At 54.3% G+C, this 11,000-nt stretch overlaps 1 protein-coding gene across 2 annotated transcripts in view; it reads left to right on the top strand.

Annotated features, from left to right (window-relative positions):
* The window catches only part of Acox2 (acyl-CoA oxidase 2), a 25,451-nt gene that overhangs the window by 558 nt on the left and 13,893 nt on the right, over positions 1-11,000 (top strand). For both annotated transcript variants that reach the window (XM_023715713.1, XM_023715712.1), the window contains exons 2-10: positions 658-820; positions 951-1,102; positions 1,469-1,576; positions 2,741-2,860; positions 3,102-3,217; positions 3,772-3,944; positions 4,803-4,965; positions 7,759-7,949; positions 9,579-9,758. In XM_023715713.1, coding sequence (XP_023571481.1) covers positions 658-820; positions 951-1,102; positions 1,469-1,576; positions 2,741-2,860; positions 3,102-3,217; positions 3,772-3,944; positions 4,803-4,965; positions 7,759-7,949; positions 9,579-9,758 — 1,366 coding nt within the window. The remainder of the gene's footprint in view (positions 1-657; positions 821-950; positions 1,103-1,468; positions 1,577-2,740; positions 2,861-3,101; positions 3,218-3,771; positions 3,945-4,802; positions 4,966-7,758; positions 7,950-9,578; positions 9,759-11,000) is intronic.

Here is an 11,000-nt window from a genome sequence, read left to right as displayed (position 1 = left end):
CTCTCTCTCTCCCTCTCTCTCTCCCTCTCTCTCTCCCTTTCTCTCTCCCTCTCCTTCTTCCTCTCCCTCTCTCTCCCTCTTTCTCTCTCTCTCCCTCACCCTCTCCCATCTCCTTTTTTCCATACTGAATTTCAGGGCCTTTGCCCAGAGCTACATTCTCTGCCCTTTTTTTATTTTGTATTCTGAGACAGGATCTTGCTAAGTGGCTCAATTGCTGGGCTCGAACTCCAAGCTGGGATCCCCCTTGCCTAGGCCTGGGGCGTCCTCTACAAGTGTTGGTGCCTGGCTCCTACATGCTCTTCTTAGAAGAGCACTTGACTGGCACTCCCACCTTCAAATAACTTGCTGTTAGAGATTCCTGTCTTCCGATGTGAATGAGCTGTTCACTATTCTGGATGTGAATGAGCTGTCCACTATTCCCTGGTCCATCTCAGTGACAGAAGCATCCCGGGCTGCCACAGAGCTGGTTGCTGGTCCTAACTCTGCCACCCCATAGCTCTGTCACCTTGACAGGTCACAGTCCCCATCAGGACTTCAGTGGTCTCATCTGTAAAATGACTAACGTCTGACTGCCCTCCCAGGTCTGGGGCAAAGGATGGAAAGATGGACAACGAGAGCGCTCATGGCATCTCAGGCCCATGTTCTCCTCCCCTGCAGAAACCCTTGTCCGCGATGATCCAGCATTCAACCTGATCCACACTCACTTCATGACCCAGGACGAGCATTTCCAGGCCGCTACTCAGAGACTATTCCTCATCCAAAAGCTAGCCAAGCGCATGGACTGGCCAGATGACAGCCTCGAGTTTCAATACATTTACAGGTGCTCCCCGGGCTGCCCCACTCCTCGCGGGACAGGCACCAGTGGCCCTTCCCTCCTGCACCCCACCAGGCTGAGGGTTCTCGGCCTTCATCTCTGTAAACTGCTGAGTCACAGCATCTCACCCCCACAGGGCCCTTTCTGGAGATATAAGTCTCGGGGTGCACAGTGTTGCCATGAATGCCATCAAGAGCCTGGGCTCAGAGGAACAGATTGCCAAATGGGTCCCGCTCTGCAAAACATACCAGATCATCGTATCATATGCACAGACAGAAATGGGACACGGTAAGCCAGGGGTGGCGCACACAGTGTTCACTGCATGACTCCAGAGGTCCCATTCACAGCTCGGAGAGTTATGTTTAATTTGAAAACCTTCCAGCAAGTAACATGTAGGGGTCTTGAGGAAGGGACCCTTTGCTAATGTGCACAAATACACTGTATGTGCCACCCATGGGGCAAATTACCCCTTGCACACATGCGTGCAGGTCCCACATACCCACAGATGAAAGGAGAAACAGCAGTGCACACACAGCAAAGCCCTGAGCCCTGCTCCGCACGAGCCAGCGCCTCAGAGGCCACGCCCACCCAGAAGCGCCTGCCCTGGTAAGAACCCTTCCTCACCCAATGCTGACTGCCCTCCTGTGTCCCAAGGGACCTACCTTCAGGGCCTGGAGACTGAAGCCACCTATGACGCAGCCACGCAGGAGTTTGTGATACACAGCCCCACAATGACTGCCACCAAGTGGTGGCCTGGAGACTGTGAGTATCTGCCCAGGCCCTTCCCTGTGTGTCCGAGGAGCAGACGCTGGGGGCTAAACAGCCTGGCTCAGATGCCAGCAGACCTTAGGGAGACTTCCTATTCTTCACCTGTCACCCTGGGCACATTCATACACCTCTCTGAAATGGGTGGGACATCAGGAGTTTCATTGGTGAGTGGCTGGGAGGACTCCAAGGAACTTTGAAATAGGTACAGGAATGGCCCCAACCTTGGGCACGTGCCACCCCCCACACATACAGCACAGGCACACATACTGGGCCTGGCCCCACAACCCCAAGGGCTGGCATCTCCCGAGTTAATGATCAAGCCTGCCACCAGCCCGAGCACAGTGCTGTGGCTGCAGAGTGTGTGCACTGTTGGTGAGGTCACCTTCCCCGCCAGTGACCTCTGCCTCTGCCCCTGCCTACCCTGCTCCGGAAGCTTTGCGCCACCAGCTCTCATCAGATGGCCACCAGGTGGCGCTCACACCAAGCATCTCTGAGGCACTGTGATGGTCAGGCCCCAAGAAGGGCATCCCCAAGTCCCTGCACTTGGGCTTTTGAGAACTCCCTTCTTCGAACACATCTGGGGTGTCTGGGGACCGTGAATTCCAGGGTAGAAAACAAAGCAAATGGAAAGAAACCAATTGAAGCAGAAGGGAGTCAAAGAGGTGAGAGTCAGGCAGGGAGGAAAGACGGTCGGACAGACAGACAAAGCTGCAGAAGATAAGGCAGCCTTTAAGATCAGGCAGAGCAGAGTTCAAATCCCCACCCCACCTCCTCCACACGAGCGACCAGTGCGTCACTCCGCTTTCTGGGCCCCTGGAAAACCAGGCTTACCTATTGCCTTGGGAGAAATGGAAAACATCAATACAGAATTTCGGATGAGTGGCCCCATCTGTGTCCATTATTCTAAGGTTAGTGACAGCGATTCATTGAGAGCGCTGATGAGGGCCAAAATGGCTTAAAAGCCTTGCTTGTTTCCCAGCTCCTTAGCCACATCACTGTCAGTTCCATCTGGTCATTTGGGGACAAGTCCTCCTGCCTGCTACCAGTGACTTTTTGAGGACTCAGCTGCTCATCAGGGAGCCCCAGCCCTGGATTCTGGGGTGGGGACAGCAGTGCGCCAGTCTTTCTGTGACATGCTTCTCATCTTACCACCTTCAGTGGGACAGGCAGCCACCCACGCCCTCGTCATGGCCCAGCTGACCTGCTCAGGAGCCCGGTGGGGCATGCACGCCTTTATGGTGCCCATCCGGAGCCTGCAGGACCACACCCCGCTGCCAGGTGAGCTGTGCTGCTCCCTTGAGACAGGTCTCCCTTGGGCCACAGGGGTCCAGTCACACCTGCGGCTAATTGGCCAGGTGACCTTGAACAGGACTCAGCATCTTCTGACCTCAGCTTGCATCCCCTGCATGGCAGGGGCAGTAACTCCGAGGTCACAGGCTGCTGTGGGCCCGAGCGTGTCTGCCACATCCAGCGCGAAGCAGGCACACGGCTGACAGGCGTTCTCGCCTCCATCTCCTAGGAATCACCGTCGGAGACATCGGGCCCAAGATGGGCATAGAAATCACAGACAATGGCTTCCTTCGGCTGGATCATGTGCGAGTCCCTAGGGAGAACATGCTGAGCCGCTTCACCCAGGTCAAGGGCCTGGACAGGGGACGGATGCTTTGCCAGGGTGCCGCCAGTTCTCAGTCCCCCTGCCTATACCTGAGTTGGGAGAGGCCCTGGTGTCCACAGAGCACAGCAAGAGCCCAGCTACAGAGCTGAGCGACCTCAGGAGGGCACTTCGCCTCTCTGAGTCTCAGCCTTCCCCTGTGATGGGAGAGAACTGTGGGGGTCGGGTCTCAGGCTGACCCCCAGAAGGGAGGGGCCTGGGTTAGACCCCTTAGGACAGACACTGAGCTGATTGCCGCAGATCTGGAGGCCCCAGTTGTACTAGGCTCCTCGCTTTAGTTGTAGCTCGTGGGGAAGTTGAGGATCATGCAGTGGAGTGGCAGTGACCCAGGACCCTTGGGGACATGGCGGGGTGGCCACAGCGAGGAAGCGTCCGCAGTGCATGTTCTGCCGTGGCCACACCTGTGGGCTGCTTCTGGTGAACAGGAAGAGCACGGGAGTAGGAGCCATAGCAGAGGACATTGCAGGACAGGGCCTTCCGCCCCAACCCCAACCTGGCCTGGCCTTGTTCCACGCAGGTCTCGCCGGATGGCACCTATGTCAGACACGGGATAGCACAGGTCAACTACCTGCCAATGGTGGTGACCCGCGTGTACATGCTGAGGAACATTGTCCTGTATGGCCTGCAGAAGGCCTGTGTCATCGCCACACGCTACTCGGTCATCCGTCGCCAGTCCCGGATCCGACCCAGGTAAGGGGCGCCCAAAAGCTGATCCCAGCAGACACGAAGAAGGCCCAGCCCTGCAGCACCTGGGGCCTCACGCATCTCACTGCCAGAGCCAGTACTGGACGTGGACAGCACACACGCACACCCTGCCCGGATCGGGTCCTAGCTGGCCACGCGGGGTGGGGTGTCCTGCTTTCTGGCTCCCTCTAACATCAACCCACATCTCTCAGTGTCTGACTGGGGGCATCATTCCTGGAGGGCAGGGGCACTAGGAAGGAGGTGCAGCAGCTGCTACCAGCCTGCACCCCAACTGCGAGGACCACAGAGCTGGCTCTGGGGTGGTGACAGAAAGCACACACTGGGCCCAGCGAGGCCCCAGCCCCATCGGCCAGGGGAGGCTTCTCACAGTCACAGTTGCTACTTGCTGAACACAGTCCTAGTGACGCGGACACAGCAGCGGACAAGGCCGACACCATCCCCTCCTCAGGTTGCCACAGGCCGAGTAGGTGTGACATGCTTCCTACCACACAGCAAGAGGGTACGGGCGGCTCAGATCCACCGCCCGTTATACAACCCCAGGGACCCAATGTGTTCAACTTCAGAACATTTCAAATTTTAGGGTAAGGTGGTACAGCATGCTGTAATTGTGTAATCCTCTCCGCAAGAAGCAGTACCTACAAGCAAGCCTGGCGACATTCCTGCAGCAAAGTGTATGCATATTCACGTTAGATAAGCCTCCAGGAGACTGCTCCTAGCCTCCTGCCACCTTTGCCATGAGTTACAGATCACTTCAGGACAAAAGCCTTTGTGCTGCCAGGGACAGAAGAAGACGAACCTGGCCCAAACCAGCTTCCCAGACCCTCTGCTTCTTTTCCTCCTCAGTGACCCCGAGGCAAAAATCCTGGACTACCAGACCCAGCAACAGAAACTCATTTTTCCACTGGCCATGGGTTATGCCTTCCATTTCCAGGTGGCCAGCATCATGGACTTCTTCCACCGGTCCTATGACGCCATCCGGAACAAAGACATGAGCCTCTTGCCCGAGGTACCGTCAGCTGCCCGCGAGCGGTGGCCCCAGGGTGGCTAAGACAGTCCCAACCCCTGGGTCCTCTCCCCAGCCTTCCCCCAAGTTCCCAGGGCCCTAGTGGCCCCTGAACCTGGGCCCAGTGAGCTCCAGCGACACCAGAGGAGATACTTACAGAGAGCACAGAGAAAACAGACCTGTACTCCCCAAAGCGAACTTGACAGCAGAGGAGCTCCGGAAACCAAAACTCATTTGGAATTCATTCGGTAGCGTGGTATTCCCCAGCCTGAGCTGACTTGATCTACTCTAATGGGCACAAATTGACAGAAATAGTACTATGTTCCCTAAGGCCTCCCCAAAGCCAATCTAGCTATATCTATCTATCTACCTATCTATCTATCTATCTATCTATCTATCTATCTATCTATCTACCATGTAGTAGGTACCATTTATATTCCCATTTTACAGATGAGCACACTGAGACACAGGGAAAAGGAAAGGCCTTCCACCTACCTCTTCTTCCATTAGTTCATTAGTTGTATTTTCTGTCAAAAAGCACCTCACTGGTGTGATTTTTAATCTGTCACCCTTTCAGATAACTCAGTGGGGCTTCTGCATTCTAACCCCTCAGTGCCCCGTGGACTGGCTTTGGGGGAGTTAGGGGTTTCAGGAGGCACTTTGTTTTTTTGTTTTTTAATTTTTTATGTGTGTGTGTGTGTGTGTGTGTGTGTGTGCGCGTGGCCCGCTCAGCCCACCAGGGGGCGGGGCTGGCTGGCATGTGGTGTGGTCTCTGTGCTTTGCTAAGCTTGTTCTACGTAGGTGCTTTAGACCACTGAGCCATCTCACCAGCCCTCAGGAGGCACTTTGTTGCCCTGTCTTCTCACCTTTCTGTTGCTTTTTGTTTGTTTTGTGCGTAGGTTTATGGGCACTTACAGTGAAAAGACTTAGATGCTAGTACGGAGAGGTCTTTAGTTCGTCTGCTTTTCAGGGACACTCCAAGGGCGTGGCTAACTGTAGCCCTTTGCCGGCCAAGACCCCATCGGCTCTGTTAATACTGGAGCGGGGGGATGCTGTGTAATAGGCCACCCCAGCTCTCTGGGAATGGGCCTCGGTATTGTTAATGACACAAAGGGAATCTCGGCATTGGCATAAATAGCAACAGTGGGGGGCCTGCCCCTTAGCTCAGTTCTTTAAGTGGCTGCTTCAACAAAGCAGTCAGGCTCAGGTTGCTGTCGATCCCCACAACTCAAGCCAGCCAAACCTGCCCTGAAGGCATGCGGAGCAAAAAAATAAAAATAAAAATAAATAAATAAATAGCAACAGTTGCTCTGCCATGGAATATCAAGTACATCAGCAACAGTGACATTATCCAAAACCAACTGGATATTGGCATAGCGTAAGAATCAAATGGCCTAAGGGCCGGCCAGATAGCTCAGCAGACTGAAGCGCCTGTTTCGGCAGAGCACAAAGGCCGGGGGTCGATCTCCTGCATGCTGTGCTGGCCCCCCTCCTGGGACATGCTGAGATGGCGTTGGAGACTGGGCGTGGTGGTGAGCACCTGTAATCCCAGTGCTTGGGAGGTTAAAAATAGAATCACTACAAGTCAGATCTGTGTAGTGAGACCCTGTAGACCCTTACCAAATACATAAAAAAAGAAGAAAAAAAAAAGAATCAAATGGCCTGGTGTGGTGGCTCACACCTATAGTCCCAGCACTCGGGAGGCTGAGGCAGGAGGATCATCACAAGCTTGAGGCCAGCCTCAGCTACATAGTGAAGTTAAGGTCACCCTGAGCTACATAATAAGACTGTGTCTCAAGAATAATTTTTTTTTTTAAAGAGAAACTAAATGGTTTACACTCTATGACAAACCAAATATTGATCTACAGCAGTTATGTACTAAATGCAATAACTATACCTCCACCAATGACTAATGAAGCCTAAGGTGATATTATCAAAGATATAGGGGGTTGGGAAGGGGAGGGTGCAAAACTTGAAAAAATGGGAGATGAAAAGAAGAGAAAAGCAAGAAAGAGGATCCTACTATAGAGTAGAAGGATAATTGATGAAGAAAATAAAGGTGGGCCGGGGAAATGGATCAGTAGACTCCGCCAGGAACCCTCCGGCTGGTAAGGGCCATCTCGCATCATGGCGTGGCAGAGGGCACGGCAGGCAGGAGCTCATTTGAGGAAGCGGCAGGAAGGGCTTACTTTCCTATTGACCCACTCCCCATACCGGTGTTCCTCCCTCACAAGGGACTCAGGTCCCACCCACCTCTTGATAATGATAATTTGCAGTGCCATCAGATCCCAGCCGGAGCTGGGGGCATAGCACCCACGACCCTACTCGGGAAGGCTTCGTCCTCCCGACCTGCTCACTAACCTCCTGATAGCATCCCTTTGCAGTTTAGGATTTTAACACGAATTTTGGGTGGACACGGTCAGACCATGGCCCACACCAGAAGCCAAGCAGTGGGTTGACTGATGTTGGGCACTTGTGCTCGCAGGCCAGCTTGCCAGAACCTGTGCCCAACTGCACAACTGCTGGGGGGCAGGGGCCCCCTCCGGGCAGCACTCTCTGCAGAAGGTGGCGGAGGCCCTGAGACCCTGGCGGGGACAGGTGTCCTTCACCCTTGTTACGCCCAGGTGATAGTGCCTGCGTGTGTGACTGAGTCTCAGCTTTCTTACTCATAAAGTGTGAGCTAAGTAAGCCCCAACCTGACCAAGCAGGGCTCAGCATGTGTAAGTGCTTGGCCAGGGGGATGCCGCTGTCACTGCAGGGTCCCCCAACAAGGCCTGACCGCTCCCGTCCTGACAGCTCCACGCGCTGACCACGGGCTCCAAGGCCATGATGACGGAGTTCGGCGCCCACGGGGTTGAGCTGTGCCGTAGGGCCTGCGGTGGACATGGCTACTCCAAGCTCAGCGGCATGCCATCCCTGGCCACCTACTTGCTGGCCTCCTGCACCTACGAGGGTGAGAATACGGTGCTGTACCTCCAGGTAGCCAGGTAAGACCCAAAGTGGCCAGGTATCCCCTGAGCCCCTTGGAGCGCCTCAGCTTCTGCTAGGTCAGGCATCTGCCTGAAGCCCACAGAGGGCGCAGGCTTGCAGGGCCCTGATAAGCCCCGCAGCTTGTCTCTCATGCCACTGAGAGAGGCCACCACCCTTTCCCACTAGACAGCAACATGAGTCTCCTCTCTGGTGTCCTGATTCTTTGCTGTTTTGTTTTGTTTGAAACAAGTTCTCGCTATGTGGTTGAGGCTGGCCTTGAACTCGCACTGTAACAAAGATGGCCTTAAACCCACCGCAATCTTCCTGCCTCAGCCTCCTTGTGCCAGGATTACAGACATGAGTCGCCCAGCTGTTTATTCTCCTGTCCCACTTCTCCTTAAGTGGGACAGGCATCTTTCAAAATCTAGAGAAAGTTGAATCTCTCTGTTGTTTAAAAGTGCTCAGGGGCAGCCAAATAGCTCAGCAGATTAAAGCACCTGCTTAGGCCATCCCTAGGCCTGGCGTGCTGGCCCCATCCCTGGAGACTGGGCGTGGTGGTGCACGCCTGTAATCCCAGCACTTGGGAGGCTGTAAACAGGAGAATCACTGCAAGTCTGATCTACGCAGTGAGACCCTGTACACCCTGTACACCCTGTCCTAAATCCCAAAAAATGTAAATAAAATAAAAGGGCTCACTGTCCTCCCGTTGCTCAAAGGAAAACCCCCCTCCACATCGTGGGCTCCACTGTTACCATTGCTGGTGTGCTTGGACTTCCCTTCCTAGCTCCGCTCCCTGGCTCTACGAGAGTCCCAAGAGGGCAGGGAACTCTCCTGCCTCTAATGTCCGAGGCTCAGTACAGAACCAACATGCAAGACTTCAAACCAGGCATAGTGGTGCATGCCTGTAGCTCTAGCAAGCTGGGAAGCTGAGGCAAGAGGATCGTAGGCTCAAGCCCAACCTGGATGACTTAGTGATGTCTGAGACCCTGTCTCAAAAAGATGAAAGAGGCCAGGGGAGTCACTCAGTGAGAAGCGGGGCTTCAACCTCCAGTGCCACCAAAAGGGGCGCTGCCAAAGCCAAGAGGAAGGAAGGAATGGCTGATCCAGCCTCCTCCAGGTTCTCTGCCGCCTCCCTGAGGCCGCCAGAGGCTTTCTTCCCATTCTGTACACAGGGAGACAGGAATGTACTGGCAGACAGAACGCAAGGCCTTTGCAGGGTTTCTTAAGTCATACAAACAGAATACGGTGCGACGAGGCACCCAGCCTAGCACAGTGGCAAGCACCTTGCACATACTCTTGTTCAGTTGCCCACTGGGTAAGTGGATCCTCAGCTAGAGACGGAGGTGATGCGGACCCCAGGGCACCGCCTGGCCCCTGGTCTCTGAGCAGCACCACGGGGACACTGTGGGGTCCCCCATCACCCCCATGTCCTGCGTCATTTGCGTCGTTCACCTGCGCCCTGTCCTCGGCTTCTATAGGTCAGCATCGGCCCTCGAAGCAGAAGCCCAGGCAGCCTGCAGAGGGTTCTGTCCGGGCTATAACACGTCTGCCGAGCCCTGAGCCCCGAGTCTCAGGGTGCGTGCAGGCTGAGCGGCTCCTGCGGACACGGGGGAGCCCCGCCTCACCGTGCCCACCCTCGCCCCCAGGTTTCTGGTGAAGAACTGCCGGCAAGCGTGGGAGGCCAGCGACCCTGCATCGCGGAAGTCTCTGCCTCAGTCCGTCTCGTATCTCACCGCCGCTCGCGTGGACAAGTGCCCGGCCCAGACGGAAGCCCACTTCCTCCACCCAGAGCTCTACATGCAGGCCTGGGCACACGTGGCGGCCAGGTGAGCCGCACGCACACACGCCGAGACTGTGGGGCTGGGTGGGTGGAGAGTGGCCGTGCACTGCTAAAATCCCCCCCCCCCCAGCCCGCCTCTCAGCGTCTCCTGCCCCAGCAGCAGGAAGGGGACATCCTACCCAGGAGCCATCGACCGCCACCATGGCGGTATCTTGGTCACAGTGGTAGAAGGGTATCTTCTGCAGAAACCTTCTCTAGCCTGTGAGAGGAAGTTTTCAAATCATTAGCTTCCTGTGGTAGCTTACGGTACAGTACCTGTGCTCATAGCGTAGCACACGACAGATGTGTCGCAGTCCAACAAATACAAGTAAACTAATACCTGTGAGTTTGAAATAGCCCATAAGCTAAAAATAATTTAAAAAAAACTGGCTGTGAGCCGGACATAGCAACACATGCCTATAGGCCCAGCACTTGGGAGGCGGAGACAGCAGAATCGCTGAGGATTCTACAAGACTAGCCCGGACTACATGGTGAGTTCAAGGCCAGTATGAACTACATAGCAAGACCCTATAAAAAACAGCAACAACAACAACAAAAAAAAAACCTGGCTATACCCCAGAATAGGGTTGATTTGCAGGTCCACCAGGCTCAGGGAACAAGGCAGACCCCAGGACTCGTCCATTCTGTCATTTAACAAGTAATTTCAGGAGAAATCTTGAATGCTAGGATCTACGGATAAAAAGAAGCCCCAGCCCATACCGACCCCATTTTAGAAAGGTAAGATTCCCTCAGGAGGATTCTGCTGAACTCTGCCCCAAACCTGAAGCACCATAAACAACTGGGAGAAAAAGACACTTTCACTATATAACAAGAGGCCTCATATCCCAACTTGTGGCGCTAGCGATGACCAATAGTTATTTAGAGATTAGAAGCAACTTGAGACACTTACTTACCTCACGAATACTTACGTGCTTACCGTACACCAGGCACTATCCTAAAAGGTAGGGATCAGTCAGTAGAGCAGTCTGAGAAAACCTCAAAGCTAGCATTTCAGGGGGAGAGGTGGAGGGAGGAAAGAAGCGGGGGGCAGGGGGAGGATTAAACTGCCATTTTCTGTCTTGGCTTCAAACTCAGTGTGACATCTGCCTATACTCCCTGACAAAGCAAAATAAATATTGCTTAATAAACAGTTCAGGGACTGGGGAGATGACACAATAGAATAAGCGCTTGCATGGCAAGCACAAGGTCCTGAGTTCAATCCCCGGTACCGCAAAAAAAAAAAAAAATA

This window comes from Octodon degus, unplaced genomic scaffold (genome assembly GCF_000260255.1).
Source record: "Octodon degus isolate 3935 unplaced genomic scaffold, OctDeg1.0 scaffold00043, whole genome shotgun sequence".
Lineage (NCBI taxonomy): Eukaryota > Metazoa > Chordata > Mammalia > Rodentia > Octodontidae > Octodon > Octodon degus.
Note: the sequence above shows the minus strand (reverse complement) of the source record. Positions and strands in the feature narration are given on the sequence as shown.